The sequence below is a fragment of the Cottoperca gobio genome, chromosome 24 (assembly GCF_900634415.1).
Source record: "Cottoperca gobio chromosome 24, fCotGob3.1, whole genome shotgun sequence".
NCBI classification, from domain to species: Eukaryota; Metazoa; Chordata; class Actinopteri; order Perciformes; family Bovichtidae; genus Cottoperca; species Cottoperca gobio.
Window position 1 is genome coordinate 10,664,427 of NC_041378.1, and position 23,507 is coordinate 10,687,933.

General features: G+C 40.6%; 1 protein-coding gene across 1 annotated transcript; it reads right to left on the bottom strand.

Moving 5' to 3' along the window:
• Positions 1-15,269: 15,269 nt before the first annotated feature.
• aldh8a1 (aldehyde dehydrogenase 8 family, member A1) lies at positions 15,270-20,835 on the bottom strand. The gene is made up of 7 exons (XM_029425425.1): positions 20,565-20,835; positions 19,709-19,856; positions 18,742-18,897; positions 18,507-18,656; positions 18,078-18,334; positions 17,294-17,455; positions 15,270-16,967 (listed from the first exon to the last, which is right to left on the bottom strand). The coding sequence occupies exons 1-7, from the start codon at positions 20,709-20,711 to the stop codon at positions 16,515-16,517; spliced, it is 1,473 nt and encodes a 490-aa protein (XP_029281285.1). The 5' UTR covers positions 20,712-20,835; the 3' UTR covers positions 15,270-16,514.
• Positions 20,836-23,507: the final 2,672 nt, after the last annotated feature.

The window sequence follows — 23,507 nt, forward strand, 5'->3', positions numbered from 1 at the left end:
TGAATTTTACAGTTTTCACAGTTTGGCGTTCTTCTTTGTTGTCAAAGAAGCACCTGTGCCAAAGGCTATCGCTGCAGTGACGCTGACATTACACCACTGCCGTCATGGTTGCATCATGGGAGCAGGTTGTATTGGTCTTTGGAGTGAATTGATGAGGGTCACGCATGTCAGAGATGTGTGTGCGTATGTATGTGTAATACAACATTGTGGCAAAAGTGTCTGCAATAGCCATAACTTTCTGTAATTACCTGTTTATATATTATTTGTTATTGTAATTGGTGGGGTTTGCCATTCTCACGGTGGAGTGAAATGATATATGGAGCATGAAATCTGATTGCCATTACTATAATCTTTGACTGACTTCTGTATTTATGGCTGTGCTGTAAACAGATACAGCAGTTGTTCCTGTAGCTGCTGAAGGAGTGTCAAAGTGCTGCAGTACTAAAGGTTCTCAATTTGAAATTCAGAGCATTAATATAGAAGAAAACAACTATTTTCTTTGTAAAGATGTAGCAGAGTAACCTGAGCAGAGGAAGCTGATCTTCCTCTGTGCCGGGCCCACTGCGCGTGCATGTGAATCATTGTTTGTGTGCAACACTGGCTAGCTAATGGCCGCCACTCTGCACTGCGCTGATACAGCGGTTACCACTGATAATTCTCAACCGATGGCGTCTTCGTTCCCCACAGGTTAACCCTGTTAGCTTTGTCAGCAATGTTGCCGGTGTTTGCACTCTTTTTGCTGTGAGCACCCTTAGCTGCTAGCCGCCAGCTCAGCCATCTCATGAGAGTCATGTGGAGGCAATCGCTCTGCTCTGAATTCTGGATTGAGAACATTTAAAATGCACACAAAAAAACAAGAATGTTACCAGCAGTAAGCACAAGTGTTGCCACATAAACCAAGACTGAAATCTTCAGGATTAAACATATAAGAGCAAGTTGTGTTGTGAAAAATCTATTTTGTTGGTGTTCATCCTTTCTTTGGTGATAAAGCAGTTATACATGTTATGGTTATGGTTATCCAATAATAAATGCTTAATACTAAAGCATTAGTAAATGACTTAACTGTTGATAAAGCTATTAATTACAACTTCTAAGCCTTTATTAACAGTGTCCTATTGGTAAATACCTTTTCATAACATTACTTTTTTCATTGTAATATCCATTTAGCACCACACAACCACCCATGTGTCTCTGGCTGCAAGTGTGTGTGTGTGTGTGTGTGTGTGTGTGTGTGTGTGTGTGTGTGTGTGTGTGTGTGTGTGTGTGTGTGTGTGTGTGTGTGTGTGTAGCACCATTTGCTTAGGAGAGGAGGCCAGTTTTGAAGTTAACTGCCAAAATGGGACAGATGCTATTTGCTAATTCTTTTACAGGGTTTCATTTATCCTCCTCATGCGCCAGATGGGTACGGTTCGCCTCGCAAGAGTCGATTTATTCCACCTTTCTTTGTCCTGGCAGATTTTTAAAAAACTGAAGTATTTTAAGTACAGCTCAATTCATGTATGAGTGGTTGGTTTCCAATTTAGAACGACGCCTCTGTGCTCAGAGATCATTCACTTTTGTCTCATCTCTGAGTAGGCGGCAACTTTCCTGGTTGAAAACTCACTTTTGTAACTCCTGCATCTTGTATATTTTTACTGTCACATCTATTGCTTCTTATGGAAAGATTAGACGTGGTAACACACACACACACACACATACACACACGCACACACGCACACACACACACGCACACACACAGCTTTTCAGCGTGGGTGTTCTTTGCAATCTTGCCACTTGGTATCTCTCTCTTAGTTCTGTTTGATACATATCAGCTATTACGTAAAGATGCTGACTGCCTCACTGTGCAGGGAGCAGTGCGCTGTTGACTGGCTCACTGAAATGTCAAGTGCTGTCAGAAGACCAGTTTCATCAGATACTGCAGGGCTGCAGTCCCAAAGTTGTGCAGTATCAGACCTGGGTCAAACAAGTGTCAGTGTGTACTTTATCCTGTGTGCTGCTCTAGATGTGTGGCATTTGCTGCTGCATTGGGACAGACAGAGTAAGGTAAGTTGTCAGTTGCAGAAAACTGTAACTGTAACTGTAAAACACAGCAACAACTTCTGTCAACGATCACTTGCTAAAAACGAACGAAAACTTGTTTGTATCATGGGGCTGTTAGAGAGAACAGAGTCCAGCAAAACAGATTCTTAAGAGAGGGCAAGGAAGGTCAGATGGCCATCAGCATTTTCTGTCTCCCACTTTGTCAGTCACAAATGTCAAACAGACAGCCAAAATATCCAAGACACTTTAATAATAGAACACAATGCCTCAGCTGGGCAGTGAGTATTTTCAGGAAAGCATTAAAGGCAAACCAAACCGGTGTCCTGGGAGGCGTAGCTGCCAGCCGCGACATTGACGCTGGTATTGTTTTCACCTTGTGAGTCTTTGTGTGTGTCATTATGTCAAAATGTGCTCTTAGAGACACGTGAACTATCACAGAGGAGGTTTTGAGTCATTTGCCAGATGTTTAGAGTTATAGTCAGTTTGTCTGTTTTTGACCATAAAAGGGTAACTTTAAGTATTTAAGCCTTACGTTTATTCCAAATATGACATTATAGGAATGCGAATATGGCAGCATTTTTAATAGTTATAATGAAGTCTGGTTTGCTATCTGATTCAAACCCTAGCAAATGATTCTTGTGAGTGAAATTACTGTGACCTTCAACCATAGGAATCCTCAACCATAAATGAATTTGCATTTTAAATAGTTACGAAAGTGCCTTAAGACGTGTGCATATGCATTGTTATGTAAGCACTGGCAGTAACATACTGTCAAAAATATACTCTATATTGTATCTGTACTGTATTGTATGCAACAAAACACTTACACAGACTACAAGTTGATACATAACTGGAAAGCACTGTAATTTAAAATGTGATGTGACGTAATAACTGACATACTATAACAAATGTTAAATTTGCATTTGGCACAGTCGTTTTGCAAAATGTATTTTACTGAAAGCACCGTCCTATTGTCCTATTGACAATAGCCATCCTCAAAGAATAGCGTGCATTGAAATAGTTTCCCCCCTGGTGCCTGTGTGTCTACTGTCCACTCAGTGTAGTTAGGGGTGTGGCGGACAGCGATGGAGTAGTCTACAGGAGGAAAGGAACAGACACTGGAGCAGTTCAGACAATGGCTTTGGCCTGCCATTGCTATTTTGAGAGGCTCCCTTCACCTTTAGCTTCGCCCCAAACATCACCCAACCGCCTCTACTCAGTTCAGATATCTTTTTGGTCTGGTGCTACAAGGAATCTAATCTAGACAAGAGGGTGAGTCATACAGTGTGCAGCACTTCTTGTGGATTGAAACAGCTTCCTGGATGCTGTTTCTGTATTCATGACTTGCTGCCATCTGAACAATGGGATCAGGAAAGGCCAGCGAGGCTTTTTGGGTCAGAAGTAGCTCAGATTCACTTTTTGGCAAATATTTGAGTCCTTACGTAGAATGTACCACCAATACCAGCACATGGATACAATATGTGTGTTCTTTTTACATGAAAGTATGGAGTTATCCTTCTGCTTGATGCTGAAAAGTACCCAATATGAGAAATCTGCAGTACACACACCAACTGTAACAGCGCCCTCAGCACAGGAAACCCAGCCTTCCGATGACAGGAAGCAGCCCTCGCCATGGAGACAGCAGTCTGCGCTGGTGTCCTGCAGGTCAAACAAAAACACACACATACACACGCAATCAGATGCCATCTATGGAAGAGGTATTGACTTGGAATCAGAAAATATCTGATGCACAAAACCCTGTTTATACAGACCATAACCTTTAACCGCAGGAGAGCACACACACACACACACACACACACACACACACACACACACACACACACACACACACAGACACACACACAGACACACACACACACACACACTTTCACTCAACACAGCTCTTTTAATAGATAGGAAGCACAAAGCCTCTGTCAGTCCATGAGTAGGTGATGACCCAATCTCTATCCTCTCCTGTCTCAATGTCTTTTGATCTTTCCTCTGTGAAACCCCACTTATTATCGTTCCGTTTGAAACTGATGCTCCAGCAGAATGTGGAGCAGGATTGTTTTGAAAGTGTATCTAACTTCATCTGTATTATTAAAGTGAAGATTCAATTATTACAGCTAGAACTGTGAATGTTTTTCATTCGCTGTTGGGGCTAAATTAAAATGTGACTGAGATGGCAGCATAAATATCAGATCAGCAGATTCCATCACCTTCTGGCCAAAAGCTGTAAAGATTATCGTCATCTATTACCCATCCTCACTAGCAGAGCAAAGTCATTTGTTTTGTGTTACTGCTTCTCTAAACTGTAGAATAGCTAGTACACCCATCCATACCACCAAACATGCTATCTTTGACCAGTTCTCATACTGTACTTACCGACATGTTTACAAGTTTACACTCCACAGCCCTATATGGGAGCACAAATCACATATCTAACATACTTCTATTGCTAAATAATGTCTATGTCAAATCATTGCAAACAACAAGGTATAGTGATAAGATGGCTAAAACTATAAAAAGAAAAACTAGCTAATTGTTTTTTTGCCTAGAAATATTGTTTTTCGCTTACAAATATTGTTTTTGAGCGAGGAGTTTGCGTAAATATTTTGAATACTAGAAGGGGTAAATGATCCCTTCATGGAGACTATTGTTTATGATCCTGAAAGTGTAGCGCACATGCTGAAAATATAAATTGTCCATAAAAGACAAAACCCTAGCCCTGTCGCAGCCACACTGGTAGCTGTTTCAATGTGACTTTTCCCTGCTGCTGTTACAGATCTACCAATGCAGCAAAAGTGATCACATGCGGGGGACATTAAGCCTCCAAATTAGAGTAAATCAGGGCATGAATAATGCAGGCTATTGTTCTGTTAGTGTGTTTTGTTTTGCAAAATATGTTCTATAAAATGGTGTCACATCTTCTCGCTGAATGTAAACACAACCTGCCCTTCTGTGAGGTTTATGCTAATGTATGTACATCAATGCACGCACACATTTAGTATGATACCCAAGCATCCATGTATCACACAAACAACTCCATGTTTGGTGTCTTTGTGTGTGTGTACGTGTGTGTGTGTGTGTGTGTATCTGTACTATAGTAACCTTAGTCCGTTGTTCATTCATCCACAGTACACACACCATTTCCTTCAGTGTGTTTTGGCTCCATGATGACCCAAACCTTACACACACTTTCCTCATACTCCCTCCGAAGCAAAACATTTACCTCTTCCTCCCCTCCCTTTTTGTCCATGAATCCTCCCCTTCTACCTTTACTTGTACATAAACAGTACATCACAGCCAATAATGACGACAGTAGTGTTGTTTGAGTGTTCAAGGACACGTAAATCCTATGCGACGTGACAACTAGGATGTAGAGGCAAGTTAATAATCCCTGGTCTATCCAGGAGGGTAGACTTTGAAGTGGATACGCCTGCATATATAAATATAAACAAACTAACAGCCAAACACATGCATTTTTATAGAGATCGAAACCAATATGAACTTCCCTGACAACCTCACATGGGGAGGAAAAAATAAATAAAAAATACAGTAATTACGAAAGCAACAAGTTCAACACATGTGAAAGTTGTTGTTGTGCAACCCAGCCAATGTGATACGGGGGAGTGTCAGGTCAGTCTGAGGAAATAAGGTCAATTGATTGAACATCCTTGTGTGAAAAACATGTGTAATGTATCCGTACTGTGAAATACTGCCCAAAGCCACAGTTCAAGGATACAATGCACAGCGTAACATTGCATCCGCTCACTCTCTGGAAGAAAACTTAATGCGACGTGTGTTACGGTGCATTGAGGTTAAAGGACTTTTACCTGCGATCATCAGCTATAAGAATCATACCCACATTTTGTAATCCTTGTCTTCCCTTTCTGACTTTCTTTTAAACACTCACTCATACACACACTTCCCACCGTTATGCATACCAGCGCCATGCAGTAAATTAAGAACCAAAGCAGAGCAGACATAGACAACTTTATTCATCCTGACCTCTTACAGGAAATGTGTCAACAGAGCAACTGCACCGCACCAAACAACATTAAATATTCATGACAGAATAAGCTACAATGTGTTAAAGTTAGGAAAATTTCGAGTTTAACACAAAAAAAACTAAGTTCTTACTTTGTGGGTGTGGTTTGATCCCTAAAAAAAACCAACACAAACTTTGTTGCTCACAACATAAATGTAAAAATCTCTTATGTGAAATAACCATAACTGTCCTAATTTTCAAAGAGAATTTTGTGTTTGTGTCGGACTCCATCGCTCATAGCGAGAAGCGGATTTAGAAAATACGTTTTCACGGCCTTTAAAGATTCGTTAAAACGATAATTACACAAAACAAACAATATACTGGCAATTTTTCTATTCACAAAGCCTTTAGGGGGGGCTTAAATGTAATGTCATGTAATTATACTGACATAAATCATGCATTTTAAAAACACAATTTCATTACAATCTGGTCATTGCAGGTGTAGAGATCTTGCTCTGGACCAGTGTTTTGGGCGACAGGCTTGAACATCATCCTTATGCTGCCACTAGCAGTAAAAATGACATACAGGTTTCATTTCCTCTGGCATTGAAACCATCATGTGAAACCTCAGTATGAGGGATGTCACTAATACTATTGGTATAAAGTGACAAATATCATATGAAAGCCTTGCAGCTCCTCTAAACTCCAGAATATCTACAATAAAGAAGCCAATCAATACAAACCAATCCAATTCCTATTTGTAATATTATGTAAAATGCACTGGCTGCCAGTTGTGCCCTGTAGCGACCATTTCGACCGTCACAAAACACGATGATGACACGATTGATTTCAATGCCATACTATTGAAATATAATGTTGACTCTCACATTGTTCATCTTCTTTCTTTTAATAACTCTTTTATCAGAAGTGCCTAAGTCTTCAGCTCACTCTTCTCTCTCTGTCTCTGTCACTTCCTTTCTCCCTGCCTGCCTTCCTCTCCACGTCTCCCCAACTGGTCTTGTTATATCCTGAGCACAGCATCCCAGTGGGCCAATAGATGGCTGGCCTAGGGGTGTTGTGAGGCCCCGCTGTGCATCTACACAGCCCTCTTTCTTTTTGTGGCTCTTTTAGATCATCTCTCTCTCTCTCCTCTTTATTTAAGCCCACCGTTGGTTTCAGTGGCACGACTGACGGCACCCTAGGACAAGTGCCCTGCTTCATTTTCAAGCACTCCTCAAACAGAGGGTTACGCAATACATGCACACATAAACACACGCGCAAAGGACCAATGGAAACACACTTTCATACTTAATGCCAAATCATCCAATTAGTGGGAGAGGAGAGGAAAACATATAAATAAGGTAATAGATAATAGATCATTTTGTTTTATGAGACTGGTACATTTGAATTATTTTAGGGGCATGAAGAGAAGAAACTGTACTTATATCATTTTGTGTAGGAGACTTTAGATTGACTTGTTCAGTACCCCAGTAATCATCTCTCGACACCTTGAATTAATTATAGTACGAAACACTGACAAAAATCCACAAACACTATTAAAAACACATCAGTAATCCACACTTATGCACTGGTTGACAAGTTCCTTACCATGATGAACATAGTTTGTTTTGCCTCATTCCCACAAACGCCATTGTGCTGCCTTAAATACTCACTCGAGCATCAATGTGTATTAATACTAGTGTATAAAAACTATAGTGCCCAGCTGTTTAAGGAAATTATTTAGACTTTTTATGTTTCCTAATTCAGTACATCATGCTAATACTGTATAATTAATCCTGTTTAATGTATCCCTACAGAGAATGAATTTAGCTATATGCTAAGATAAGTTCACCACACAGAATGCAGAAAGGTGTTTGGGAAAGTAGGAACACTTAAAATTGAACTTTTCAATTAAAGGCTTGTTTGATGAGTTTTGCATTCACAGCATAATAAACTACTGTTGTCCAGGGTTAACCAAATGTGCTATGTGGCAAGGAACTGTTGGGATGCTATATGTAAAAGGAAAACCAGCTTTGATCATATCAGAACACTACAGCCAACAACCACCTGACATTAAAAATGCTCATTGTCTGCCCACGTAGTCACAGTCACAGTTATGACGTTATACGGCAAATTAGTGAAATTAAATCAAATCATTTTATATTCCCCTGGAAGTGTTTAGTTGCAGATTGTGCACAAATGTGTTTGTATGTGTAATAATGGGCATGGACAAGGCCAATGCAGCAGAAGAATCCCCGGAAAGTGTCCCTTTCTCTCCGACTAAGTCAGGAAATGCACTGAGACATGCCCTTTCGTCATGAAAAGCTTGGACTAGGCAGCAAGTGTGTGTGTGTGTGTGTGTGTGTGTGTGTGTGTGTGTGTGTGTGTGTGTGTGTGTGTGTGTGTGTGTGTGTGTGTGTGGCCTTGCACTGATTTGATTGTTAAATATTAGGGGTGTTATGTTATGTTACACTTATGTTTTAGGTCATTGAATAGATACACTATTAGATGCATAGCGAGGAAGGATGAAGAGATCTATGGACAATAATAAGCAGCTTGGATGGTGTAAAACATGAGTTGTGTTTGCAATTCCTATGTGTTTATTATCCATGTCACCCATGTGACAAGGGATCAATGCTGTCAGACAGAGCTCTGCTTGTACTGTCGGTCATGGACAGGAAGCAAATGTAAACAGACGTAGAAGTCACATGGCGCCTTTTTGTCATGTGCCAGGCAGGGTCAGCCACTCTTTGTGTAGTTAGGTGTGTTTTATCTTTTATGGCTGCGTTCCCAGAGGCGGTGTGTCACCGGCTAACCAATCAAATGGAAGGAAAGGGTGCAAGCCTCAAAAACAAAAGATGAGAGGGGCAAAGAGACGGATACGCAAGCAGTGGTAAGATGAAAGAAAAAGGGAGGTGGAGTAATGAGGGAAAGAGGAGGGCTGGAACTTGGACAAGACAAGATAACACCTACTGTAGCTGAGATAGGAATAGCCAGACAGGAGACATATGTGTATGTATGTAATATCATTATGATATTTATAAATGACATTCATATTTATATATACAGTACGACCGGATTATTTCACAAGTGGCCAGTTTACCAGCTTGTTGTACGCAGATGTATCATCAGCCGTATCCGATGGGTTCAGATATTGCATTTTGGCCAATGCATTCTGTTCAAGTACTCTACCACTGTTTAGGTGGAAGGACTGAGAGGAGGCTTAGGCTATAAACTGAAACGTGAGTGAGAGAAAGTTTTTTAGGCAGGAATTGAAAACATATACATTGGCTGTGAGTTAAGGTTTTGTTTACTCTTGTAGTTTGTGTATGTGCATGAGTGTGCAAACAAATGCTTACCTGGACAATGGCCTGAGGAATCAGAGGCCAAACTGGGCCATCTGGTCCTACAGCCTGGAAATGACCAGTCAGCATTAATTCTCTCTCTCTCTCTCTCTCTCTCTCTCTCTCTCTCTCTCTCTCTCTCTCTCTCTCTCTCTCTCCTCCTTATGCACACACATATCCACCCACGCACTGACAGACAGGCCTCGACTATGTGCGGTCTCAGCGGAACTCTGATGGCCTTTGTGAGCCAGCCATGCTGGAGGCGACAGGCCGTGCGCACACACTGTTTCACCGTGACATGTTGGCTTCGTTATTTTTACATTCAGGAGAGGATTTGGTGTCATCCTTCCCCCTCTGAATGGTCCCCCTCTGGTTTTATGAGCCTTTTCCAGTGAGACATTGATGCCATGAGATATATTTTAAAAGAAACAATCGTAGAGAATTTAAAAATCATATATTTATCGTATACAGCGGAGAAGCCGAGACTGAGACCATTTAAATCCAGAGAAACACTAAGAAATGTTGGTTTGGATCAGAATGAGAGGATTAGGTTGCACCAGCTATTTCTAAATCAATGACTATGAGTTTATTCTTTCCTACAGTAGGCCTAAGTTCTTATTAGCTACTAGTTAGCTTCAAGCTAGTGATTTGCTAAATTAGGTTGCGTCACTTAAACTTAAGAAATGTCTTCGCCGATAAAAACCTTTGTAGTGTGCAAATTAATTTGTTAGAAACATTGGTAGAACAGTCAACTCAAAAGCAATCAATAATGTAAACAGTGTGCAGTCACTGCAGCACACGCTATAGCATAGCTTCCAAATATTACAGTTTTAGGCAGACAAAAGATAGATAAAATCAACAGCCAATTAGTTGTTATGGCTGTTTTTGTACTCATATAAGCTCACATGGACAACTATGTGTGTTTCAGAGTTTGCGGTATTCAAGCAGTTTAGAATGAGCAGTGAATATTCAATTATGCTAACCTAGCTTACATTATCCGGTCATTTAGAAAAATGTTTAGTAATTTTAGGTAAGTGTTTTTATTGAATTATGTCATTTAATCTTTCCGGTATATATCATTATTGAACATTATTTTATCAAGTGTCAGGTCAAGTTCTTTGAACCTATTTTATATTAATCACTTACTCTAAACAGGTCATGTATTAGCAAGCTAACGTACGCGTTGTGAGTTGGTTCACGTACAGAACAGTTACCTGGCACTTAGTGGGTGTTAAATATAATTTAGTAACAACGAATCTTTATGTGGGAACTAGTTTGTGTGGTTCAATCCTTTGACGTAACATGACTACACAAGCATACTTACTTTCTCGATGATCTAACAAATCTAAATCTCACACCTACAAAACAGTGTAAAATAAATAAAAGTATTTTTTTAACATCTCATTAACTGGCTAACTCTTGTATCTTGCATCTATTCACCTTTGAAGATTAAGTGACTCCCAGTGAAAAGACCCCTCAGCCAGATTTACTCACCTGAAAGGTCAATTGTCTGCTTCCATTCAAACTCTTTAATTAAGGCTCAATAAATCTAGGCCAAGCTGTCACCCAGGGCCGCGGTCTTCACACTGAACAGATCCAACTAGATTTGAAATGCGAAGATAAGAGATACTGAATATAGAGAGAATGAAAGGAAGGTTAAATAATATTCTTTTATATCTGGCAGACAGACATTTCAACTAACAAAGACAGTGTCCATGAATGATTTAGGCTATTCTATCAGGCTTCAAAACGCATTAAGAGGTTGTTTGGTCCACATCCACCACCCTCTTCATCAACCATTCATGTGAGCCATCCATGTACATGTTATTAAAACACCAAAAACATTATCATAGAGTAGGTTACTCACGACATGTAATAAAATACAGGACAAAAGTATGAAATGCACTTTGTAAGAAGAACAATGTAGGGATTTTGTGAAAGACATTCATCATCATGTCAAACATTGAAAAGGAGTTATCTGGGTCAGATCGTCCCACACTGAGCACACACACTCACACGGTTCCTCTCCAGATGAGTGATTACCTGCATGACGGCCTACATATACTGTAAAGTGTCAACATGTTCTGTATTTTGTTCCCCGGTGTTAGATGAGAGTGGTTAGGTAACCAAGAGAGTCAGCGTCAGGCACATTGGCCTAAAACTCTGGTGATCCCTTTACTCTGCAGCCTACCTTGTGCCACTGTATCTCAGATGGAGAGCATCTTATATAAAACATAATTGGGCAAATATGTTGGAATAACAACCTGACAAGAATTTTGTTTGCCGGAGTGCCTTCAGAGCTGAGTGATTACATGCCACATTACCACACTGTCCTGAGATTCCAGCCTTGGGACCTTTGTTGCATGTCATACTACTCTCTTTTCCAGATATATATTTATATTTTCAATTGTCAATAAAGTCCTTGTATCACATAAACTGTTTTGTTCTTTTGTGGACTCTAATATTCCAGACTGAGCTTTGTATCAGTAAACACCCTCTTGTTAACATCTAATATTTCCATTCTGACCTGGTTTCTCTTTGTTGTTTGCTCTTCTGTGGTAAGCTTTTGTGTCCTCTTGTGTCTGCATCAGTTATACGATGCTGTGCAAACTTCTCTTATGGAAACAGCCTCATCATGGTGACGTACTCTGCACTAGAAATTAGGAAACAATGTTGCAAAAGAACAGCCTGTGCTCAGGGTAAAGGACTATGAGAAGGTCATCCCTCTTCAGTGGTTCATTAGTTTTTCAGGCACCAAAAGGACGACAAGGGTGGACATGATAGCGAGAGCACAAACGTCATCGAGCTCCGAGACATTATTCTACTTAACCACCAGGACAGCTCAACCCCAGCTTCATCAGAGCTCAGTTTAATCTCCTCAGAGCTGCCTGTACCTGTTCCTGTGTTATGTTATTGAGAGAATGAGATTCTAGCTCTTCCTAAATGGTGTGGAGAATTCCCAATGGTAAAATACTAGACAGATAATGAGCGCGGTACCACTTCAAGATTGAGGAATTATTTATTCAAGCATGAATCATTGTTGCCTGGGGAGTTGAATTGTAATGACTGAAAGAGTGTTTGCATTTTATAGCCATATTTAGGCAATATGCAGCTAATTTAACAGTCTACTTCAGTAACATTATTTTTGTCTGCTGCTTATTTTTCCAAAAATATGCAATAATCCTTACACAAAATTGTCCTGCGGTGTCCAACAGCTTCCTCTTATCAGCTTATCTTTTCTGTTGTAAAAAAAAATCACATTGCTATCTAGAGTGCAAGGATGGATAAGTCACATTTCAAATGCGATACCAGACCCAGAACTTCGCACCCAGTGCTTCCTGACACTGTGCTCCATTTTAAACCAAACACAATTGCTCATCCCTTTGCTCTTTACTCTGTTTGTCCACACTGGTGTTATTTGGCTGGGGACATGCAGGACTGAGGAGCATCTAGCACAACAGGAAGAGGACTGCCTCACTTTAATTGTGTGTAGCATGGAAGTGCTGCCTGCTAAATGGGCCTGGATGATTGGACTGTGCCATTCTCCTAAAACCAGAGGTGTATTCTCAGGAGCCACTTCATTAAAGCCACACCTTTTTTTAAGAAGAGCAACATCTGTTCTCTCCTGCAATTATCTAAGGACTGGCCAGCATGGGAGAGCAATGCTGTGTCTCCTGGACAAGAGGAGCACTCACCATGTTTCTGAAGTTCTGTTCGGATTATGTATAATTAACTTGTCACTTTTTGCTGGTTTTGTTACCCATCCTGAACTTTGTATGTCATTTGGGTGAATGGAATTTCACTTGGTGACGCAATAAAATATTTACAAGTGCATTTGTGAAAATGCAGGGCAGGATAGTTAGTATCTGCCTCATCTTTCCACTCAAATTATATCATGATAGGTATTGCATGTGGCTCCAGCTGTCATTTCAGACTACTAGTATACTTCACCTAACAGAGCTTGACATGCAGCTGCAAACATTTGGCCTTCTGTAACCAGGTAACTTTCTCCCTCCACACATACACGTTGGGTTTCTGAGTTTGCTTAACCTGCTTGAACGGTAGCATTTTCTCAGGACTCAGCTTCATCTCGAGGCTTATCTATCACAAAACCCAGGCCGCCCGCTGTGGAAAATTCTCTGAACCCAAATGTGACAGACGGCCTTGAGGGACAGGAGCGTGGCGAGAGAAGTGGTTGTGAAAAAGAGCAAGCCTGCTGCGATGTGACACATGACATTCGAAGAGAGAGAGAGAGAGAGAGAGAGAGAGAGAGAGAGAGAGAGAGATTAAAGAAACGAGATGGGAGGACTGACACTCACTGATTGCTTAGTTTTGTCTCTACTGTTTTCATATTCTGTGTCTCTCATAAGACCAAGAAAGCGCTGTCTTTTTAATGAACAAGCCCAAAGCCTGTGATTTGAACTCTGAATTCAGATGCCATAGCCTACTGGACGAGGCCGTGTTAGTTTAAGTGATTCATGTAAACAAAGCTGTCAATTTGCAGAATCTGGGACACAAGGAAACATGATTCCAGGTCAGGATCAGATTTCTCTCAACTTTTCACTGTCTGTTGCTTCTTCTTTAGTTATCTGTCTCTATCTGTATCTCTCTCATACACACACATTCACATACCCCCTTTCCAAAAAAGGAAATCTAATTTTCCTGTGTGTACATTTATAATTAAAACACACGCAAAAAGATAACATTTCAGACATATTGCACTGGGTTTTGGCCAAAAGGAGAGAAAACGGCTGTTGGCTGTAAGTGTTCTCTCCACATACATATCAATAAGAAAGGCCCTCTGCTGGAGGCCCATCACATCCCTGCAGCCAGCATGAAAACAGATCCTTTATATATTCTGGTGGGCTAAAGATTGCACTTACCTCGTGGTTATAAAATGGAAGGGATGCTCTATTTTTATTTCTTCCTGTGCCTGATAAGTGAGGTGAAAGCTAAATGCTTGGTTTGGCTGAAGCCACTGGCAGTGTCCTCAAAGTCACGTACAGCAGGGCGAGACCTGCTTCAATGAGCCTTTTCCTTCTCAATGAAACATCCACAAGAGGCGGAGATGAAAGATTAATCAAAAAAAAGGCCGGAAACGTAGGAAAATTTAATTATTGCTGACTTACTTTGTTCCCATTATATTAGTAAGACTATTACTTGGTGTGTGTGATGTTTGGTGCCACAAAACGCTTTGCTTCAGACCTCCTAACCTGCCTTTTGGATAGTATCCATTTCATCACACGCTATGTTCTCAGAAGGCAACGGTGCAAGTGTGTGTGTAATCATACAGCGTGATATAGCACAATACCCATTCTCTAGCCAAAACACAAAGGGTGGGACACACACACTGCTTCTGTGGTAAATGTCACATACACTTCACCGTGGGGTGGACGTGATTTTACACACTCGCGTTACGGATAGGGCGCGTCCCTCGTGCGCCCTCTTTTCCTAAACTGGCTCAGATGGAGAAGAGTGCAACACGCATATGTGCTCATATGCATACATGATGCGCTGCCTGCACAAGTCTCATCTCACACTGCATTAGGTCGTGATCAGATGTTTAGCAAGGTGAGGAGATGTTTAATCGGGGGGAAAGAAAAAGGTGATCAGGAATAGAAGACACAAGCTGTGAGGACGTTTGTGGCAGATTGTGATTAATACTTAAAGTTTCAGTGTGAAGTTGCAGATTGCAACCAACTGAATACCCCCCTCATTTTGATTTGTTAAATTCCTTTTTTAAGATTGTCAAAAATAAGAATAATCAGTCAAAATGTGACTTTACATGATTTTAGATCACTTCTTTAGTTCAGACTGAAATATCTCAACAAAAGCATGGATTGCCATTAAATACAGTTTAAACACTCAAATCCCCTTCAGGATTAACTGTAATAGCTCATTTGAATTTGTCCAATACTTTGTTATGAACCTGCAAATCTGATGAACATTCCCATCAGCCTCAGCTTTTAGAAGTTAGCTAATGTTAGCATGCTAATACTAGCTAACTTCAGTCATCCAGTGACACTCATGTTGTCTAACCACCAGACAGTTTGGTATTTAATCACCCGTCTTACGTCAGCAGGTCAGACATAAAGTTAACTCCGTGTAAAACAGTGACTTCTGAGTACATAAGGGTTTGCGTGACGTAAAACTTTTGCATAACAGAGCAGACTTTGACAATGTGCACAACCATGAAGCATAACACCACGACATATAAAGTACAAAGTGTGCTGATAAAATAAGTATAAAACTTTTCAAAAATCTGTTTACTTATAACAGCATCATTTACTGACCTTGTGTGTAGATACTATGAAGATTTATGTCATTACACGAACAACATAATATTAGAAAGTAACCAAATAAAAACACACTGAACTACATGTTGCATTTACATAAAGTGTTTTAATTTGGGTTAAAGCTGTGTTACAAAACAGCAGAAGAAATACCAGTTCAGTCAAAGCAGATTTGACAATGATTTGCTTTTCGGGTTTGGTTCCCCTGAGGCACTTACTGTACCGACTCTCCTTGTGTTTACCTGATTCACCAGAAGCCTTTTCACTTTTCTATTCATACTCTCAATTTGTATGCTTTCTTTTCAGAATTGATTCCTGAACTGTCGTGCAGGACACGGACCTGCAGTGTAAACCTTTAAAGGATGTTGGATTAAGCTGCAGTTCCTAACTTCATAAATTGTACTCTTGACTTCTTTTCTTGAAATGGGCAATAAATATGTTTCTGCCTTATCTTATTTCACTTTGTCTGCTCTTTACTTTTTCAAATTTGAAGCCCTAACACGCACTACGTATTTCAACTGTTCACCAGTAGAAGATGGTGGTTCAAAATACTAACAGAGAAGGTTTGAGTATTACAGTGTTTTGAACTGTGATACATTTCCTCTTTCCTAGAAATTTCTATTGGATCCCCGCTTGTTTTATTCATCTGTATTGTTCTAATGTGGCTTTTTCTCTGACTTTTGTATTCTATAAATGGGACTTAATTACAGGCGCCAGTAATCCGAGAGGGTGGGAGCAGAAAGTTGTCATTTAAATGTCCAAGAGTTGCCGACAGAGGTTGATGAATGTCAGGATTAACTGCACAACTTTTTCTCCAATCAAGACTTGCTTTGGCTCTTTCCTCCCTCAGTGTTGAATCGTGATGGACTTCACCTCAGTGAAGAAGTGGTAGGAGTCCTTCCCTCCTTCTCTTCCCACACCAGAGTTCTTCATCCCTCCAAAGGGCAGGTTCAGATCCCTCACCAGCCAGCAGTTGGTCCACACCAGGCCTGCCTGTATCCGCCTGGCAACCCGGTGAACCTTCCCCACGTCCCGGGACCACACGGTGGCCGACAGACCGTAACGCACACCGTTGCCCTTAGAAATGGCCTCATCCTCCGTGTCAAAGGGGCTGACGCAGGTGACGGGGCCAAAGATCTCCTCCTGCATGACGCGGGAGCTGTCAGATATGCCTGAGATGATGGTGGGCGGCATAAAGTAGCCGCTAGCGTTGCGCTCAGGGAGGTCCAGCTGGTCAACCCCTTCGCCACAGTGGACGATGCCGCCTTCAGATTTGGCGAGTGCTACGAAGGTACGGACCTAGTGACAAAGAGGGATTTCAACTTAAAATGTATGAGAATTTAAAACACTGGGAATTTGTTCTTTCAGAGCTGCAACGATCAGTCGACTAATCGATCAGACAGAAAGATAACCACCAACTACTATGATCGTCGATTAATCGTTAGTCATTTCCTTGCAGAAATGGCTGTTTTCAGTTCAAATATGGAGATGTCCTGCTTTATGTCATATTGGTCTGCGTATCTTTGAGTTTTAGGCTGACAAAACAAGACATTTAAAGACTTCACATAACATATCATTTTTAGTTGCAGCTCTATTTCACACTATCTGAAGCTTTATTTCATCACCCTGTCCAGGTGCTCTTTGCTGATGAGCGCTCCGTTGTTGTTGCTGGGGTCAGAGGGCACTCCAGTCTTCCACTTTTTAGCTGCAGCCACAAACCTTTCCAGGAACTCAGAGTAAATACTCCTCTCTACATAAATCCTGCTGGTGCACAAGCAGATTTCTCCCTGAGAGAAGAAAAAAAAAAAAAAAAAAAAAGATTGTTCAGGACATTATTTTCATACATACATGACAAAATGGACTGTGATCTCCCCCGTGTGGACAAATCATGCCACTGCATCCTTATCACACTATATAACAGATCTTCATACAGATGACAGCCATAACATTACATTAATAATAAGAACAAGAATAAAACTAATCTCTACTCATGTAGCACTTAAAAAACAAGTGCTTTAAAGATTTTTTTTTTTAAATGCAAAGGGTGGTTTGAAATTATGAGCAGCACAAACCTGAATTAAAAAAAAATTTAAGTTTGCTTTTGAAACAGATTCTCTTAAAGGCAGGAACCCAACATGCTGAAATCAAGTATGACCCACCTTTGGACACTTTGTAAAATATGATTATTCACATTCTTACTGAGTTAGATGAGAAGATTAATACTATTTAGATTTCTGTTGGGTAAACAGACATCGGTACTCTTGGGGCCCCTGCAGTTCTGGCTTACTCACCGGTGCCAGCCTTGATAATAACACTCACCAGAGCATGTGTAGTTCCAAACAAGTAATGACAGCAATAGTAAAAGTCTAAAATAGAGTCTGAGAACACTCCCTAACACTCTTCTCTTACCTGATTTGAGAAGCTGGAGCGAACTGTGGTCTCGATGCACTGGTCCAGGTTTGCATCAGCAAATATAATGGCAGGGTTTTTACCTCCCAACTCCAGCGAGAGCTTCTTACAGTAAGGGGCGCTCCGCTCTGTGATGCGCTGGGCAGTTGCCGTGGAGCCAGTGAAAGAGATCAATGGGACGTCAGGATGGCCGACGAGAGCGTCGCCTGCTCTCTGCCCAGTGCCAAATACAATGTTGACCACTCCTGGAGGGACACCTGCAGAGACATGTTTCTGCATTTCTTATCACTCATTATTAATAAAGGCATTAGTGTAGAAATAAAGGTTTTGTGAAGAATCGTGTTTATGTGCAAAAATTCCGAGGCGAATCTCGCTAACTTCTGCGGGTGTCAGTGGCTTGCTATTGCATTATGGGTGCTGTAGTCCTACCAGCCTGCTGCATCAACTTGCACATCATCCAGGCTGTTACGGAGGTCATCTCGCTGGGTTTTGCCACCACTGTGTTGCCTGCAGCGATTGCAGGTGCAATTTTCCAGGTCAGCAGGTACAGGGGGAGATTCCAGGGGCTGATCAGACCGGCTACACACAACAACATCATCATCATTTTATTAACACATAATGCACAAATAGAACAGGTTTTAATGCAAACACACTGAGCGCTCACCCACTCCCACTGGGCAGCGGACAGTGTAGTTCAGGCAGCCCATGTGGTCCATCTGGCTGCAGTCGGTGGTGTGGTGCAGCACTGATGACGCGAAGAAGCGGAAGTTGTTCGCAGCTCTGGGAATGTCCGTAGTCCGTGCAAATGTTACGGTTTTACCTGTAATGTTACACCAAATATATAGAAGTGAACAGCAGAAAATAATACAGCACTTGCTTACACACAAAATAGTGTCAAATCGATTTCAGGGCACTTTTGTATTATTATTATTTTTTATTATAATAATTGTTATGATATGCTTTTAGCTGCAGTAATTAGTTGATTAATCAATCAAGCAAATTTTGATTTTAAAATAGATTCATCATTCAAGTCAATTTTAAAGAAAAGAAGCCACATTTATTATGGTTCCATGTACGGAGGTCCTGAAAGGCAAGTGAGGAAAAATAGATTCTGGTTAATCATTTTCTAAGTCTGATCTAAATAGTTTTATCTCCTGTGTTTATGTCTTAAAAACGTGCGAGAATAAGGTGAAGATCTTTTTTTCAACCAGGGTCACCTTTTCTTACTTGCCTCCGAGTGGTTCCATACAATCGTCATAATTTGCTGCTTTTACTCGATTTACATTATGGTAAACTGATAGTCTAAATGTTGGACTGTTGATCGTATTAAACATGACATTGGATGACATCACTCTGGGCAATTTGATGGACATGTTTCACTATTTCTGGATGTTTTCTAGACCAAACCATTAAATCAATTGGGTGGCACATTAATTGATCATGAAAATAATCAGTTGCCCTAAACAGAAAATGCATATGAGGGTTTTGAAATGTGGGTTCTTATGATAGTAAATTAAATAGTTTTAGCATGCAGACAGGTCCATTTGAACCCACGGACTCAGTGCTACTGACTGATAATCTGACCCGACTCTCGGGGTTGATACTACATGTGCTAAAACAATGCAAGACACCTTGGTCTCTGGACTCAGCTTGGGCGAACTCTTCCAGGTTGGCTTCCAACAGGTCGGCCAGCTTGGTGAGGACTTGTGCCCGCTGCTGTGGGCTGCGAGCTGACCAGTCGGGGAAGGCTTCTTTGGCTGCCGCCACAGCTGCCTCCACCTGCAGGCGGTAAAGCACGGAGAGATTAGCACATTGTTCCCAACATGGGGGGTCAGCACTACATTTTCTCTACTCCACTATTGCATCTGAACTGAATGATTTGGCCTAAATGATAACTGTAATCTCACCACTGTTAAGCACAATATGAAGGTTTATTGACATGTGTGTTTCACATGTTTAATGATTACTTTACTGTTGACTCTAAAGAGCAAAGGTTCTTCCCTCTGACTACAGGCTCTCTGAAGCAGAGTGTCACATGCAGCAGCTGAACCTGGATATCCAACAAGAAGAATATATGACACATAAAAAAATATAATAACTTTCCTGGCCCATCTGAAAGTTCAGTTCAAATTCATGCAAAAATAAAAACCTGGTTTAAATCTATAAATATCCCTGCAATAAAGACTGCCTTTGTAAAGTTTATGAGATTATATTTGTGGACAGAAAAAAGGGACACAACTTGGAAATTAACTAAAAAAAACACTGATACAAAGACAGCAACTTGGGTCATAGCCTACTTTATTAGAAACACGCACAGGTCAAACACACTGACAAAGAGCAACATCAGCCTACAGCCATCAATGGACCTCAGTGTTGTATGCACGTGCTTTTATTCTCAATACAAATTAGGCTACTACAGAGAAATTACCAAAACTATATTGAAGTCTAATAATGACCTAAAGGTAATGTTACATGAGAATGACCCACCTCGTCCTCGCCGCTGTCAGGCACTCTGCAGTAGACCTGTCCGATGGACGGGTCGTAGGAGTCGATGTGAGTCCGACAGGGGACGAACTTCCCCCCGATGTAGTTCTCCAGAACCAGGTACGAGCTCTGCTCCGAGGAGTCCGACATGGCTGCAAAGCGATTAATACAAACGAATACAACAAGCTGACAGAGTAACAGCAGACTGCAGCCAGGGAACGACTCTATCCAACGATAAGGAGAAGTTCACTTTGCACTCTCCCTCCCACTTTAAAACCACCTGTGCTGGAGGTGGGCTAATTATTCTCCCAGGCACAGATTAATAAGCAAAGTTCTTATGGCTATTGATTAAAATAAGATCATATAAAGTTTGCTCTGCACTGCTTCTAATACTAGGATGGGTTAAATGCAGAGTATACATTTTATTTTAACTAGTTCACACAAACAGGTTTAAAAGCCCATTCATGCCTATGTAATATGTAGGAGACACTTTCTTATAAATAATGACAAAATGAGAAAGTATATGAAAAATAAATAGTTAGTACCTGAAAATAACATTTCTCAAAATAATGAGACATTTTATTAACTAGACTTCTCATTATTTTAAGATAAGCAAGTCATTATTTTTGACATACTAAGTAATTATTTTTGTTTGTCATGACGTAAAGGATTTATTTTCATCACAAGGTTAAGTTTTCTTCTTGTGGTTTTCCTTAACTGGCAGAAATGGTACAATAACTTGGATCCATGCCATTTTAAAAGTAATGTGGACTCGCTTTTCAAAAGTACCTTCAGTCATTTTTGGTGGGACTATTTTTTTTTTTCTTCCATTTAGCCCAATGTAGCGTAACATGTACAAACGTGGACGTCTCCATTATGTTGGCATACAAGTGAAGCTTCTATGTTTGTTCTTGGCCTTAGAAAAAGAGATGAGGTGAGAGGTGAGATTGTTTTCAAAGGCACCAGAAAATAAAGCAAACATAGAAACAGGTCAGATCATGGATGTCAGAACTAAATGCACCTCGAGGAGAGATTGTTCTGTTGCAGAGAAAGAAGAGCAGCGGGCCTGCAGGATCCATGGCCTGCACAATGTCAAGTCTCTCTGTTGAAAGACCGTTTCCTGTATAAATGTTAACGATTAAACCTTTACGAAGCTCACACGAGGTCTGGGTGGCATACATCTCACCGAGAAGTAAATAACTCAGCTATCTGTCACCACAATGTAACAGTAAATTACACACTGTCTTCTTCAAGAGACACGTTATTAGATCACGGTGTCTTTCGTTCTCGTTTAAGACTTGACAACGCTTTGACAATCAGTTTTAGAAAGTGCTCATTCAGAAAGATGGCTGGCGAGGATGCCACAGCTATTACTCATCCATTTCCAGAGAAAGTGATTCACCCTCACAGTACATGTCACCAGACTTGTAGCATTAAGGACACTTCTCATTACTCTAGATGCCTTTAGGGCCCCTCCGGCTGTAGACAGAAAGGCTTTCAGGCTTTGTGTTTCAAATGTCTTCCAAAGGTGACGGACACATATTTGACTACATGATGTTCTTTTTTTATTTTTAATGGATTTGTGTAGCAGAACACTTTGCTAGCCTGACGAAAGCTGCCTTAAGTACATTGTATGAGTGCGTCTTTGTTCCGATGACAGGAGACCCTGCGTGTTACCGAACATTGACATCCTGTGGACTTACAGAGACCGTGACAAACCTCGACATGGATCATCATCCAGATCACTTTCTGGAGTCTGGAATAAGTCAGGAATTCTTTTAGACCTTTGCCCCGGACTCATTATATAGTTCTGCAGTGTTTGCGGCTGAGGCCATGTTAATTCAGCCTGCAACTGCAGCTGTAGGGAGTCGCTATTATATATTCAGTCATATTAAATTGAATAAATATAAATTAACAAGAGATAATAGAATCACCTGAAAGCAGGTGCAAAGAGGACTGATACACACAGCATGGGTTGCCGGTGCAGCAGTCACAAAAACTGCCAAATCATGCAACGCAAAGAAATGAAAACAAAATAAAAAGATAATATGCAAACCTCCATATTATGTTTCAGTTTTGTCCATTCTCTGCATAACTGCATGATTTATGTGTATGCATACAGGAACTATAGACATTGCTAACTTAAATCGGAGGCATAATCTGACAACACCTTCGACATTGTTATGTAGCAGAAACCCATAAAAAAGTTAATAACAAACCTTCACTAATGCAAACATGCCATCTGGTATTAGATGCATATGTGGGTGTAATTCTTGTTATTTACCTCAATGTACCAATATTTTGTTCTTTAAATTAAGATGTCACAACTAATGTTTGATAAGTCTCTAGCTTTTGCAGACAGGCAGGATATTTGTAGTTTTTGTAGAAACATTTACAGACTACTCTAACACGTGTAAATGTAATTTTGTTTCCTAGTGGAATATCCTAATGGTTTGTTTTGGGATTCATTTCCTTTCATTGACTGCTCTTTAATTAAATGATAATGTTTCTTGTCTTTCTCACACCACTTCGTAAATTGTCCTCTATTCACCATCTTACAAAACAGTTTGTAAAACTGGGACTTTGCCCACTGCAGTTACACGTGCATGTGTCACCCTGAGTCCACAACTGGAAACAAATTCATTTCAAGTGTTTTGGGCATTTCTCATACGCTTCTTTACGCACTCGGTGACAGCGAGATGTCTATTTCTTTTTGGTGCTTTCCACTCCAGTCGGAACAACCCCAGTTGTGTCACAGTCCAACCTGATAGGAAATGATCACCGCTACATTTTCCCTTCCTACTTACTTTTACATGATGTATTGTCACAGATAGTAAACAGTTTGTTCTCCGCACTGCATGTCACAAACCGTCATAAAGGTCTCGAGGATTAAAAGGATTTTTTTGGATAGAAAGTTTAAAAAGCTGCAGAAATCAAAACTCGAAC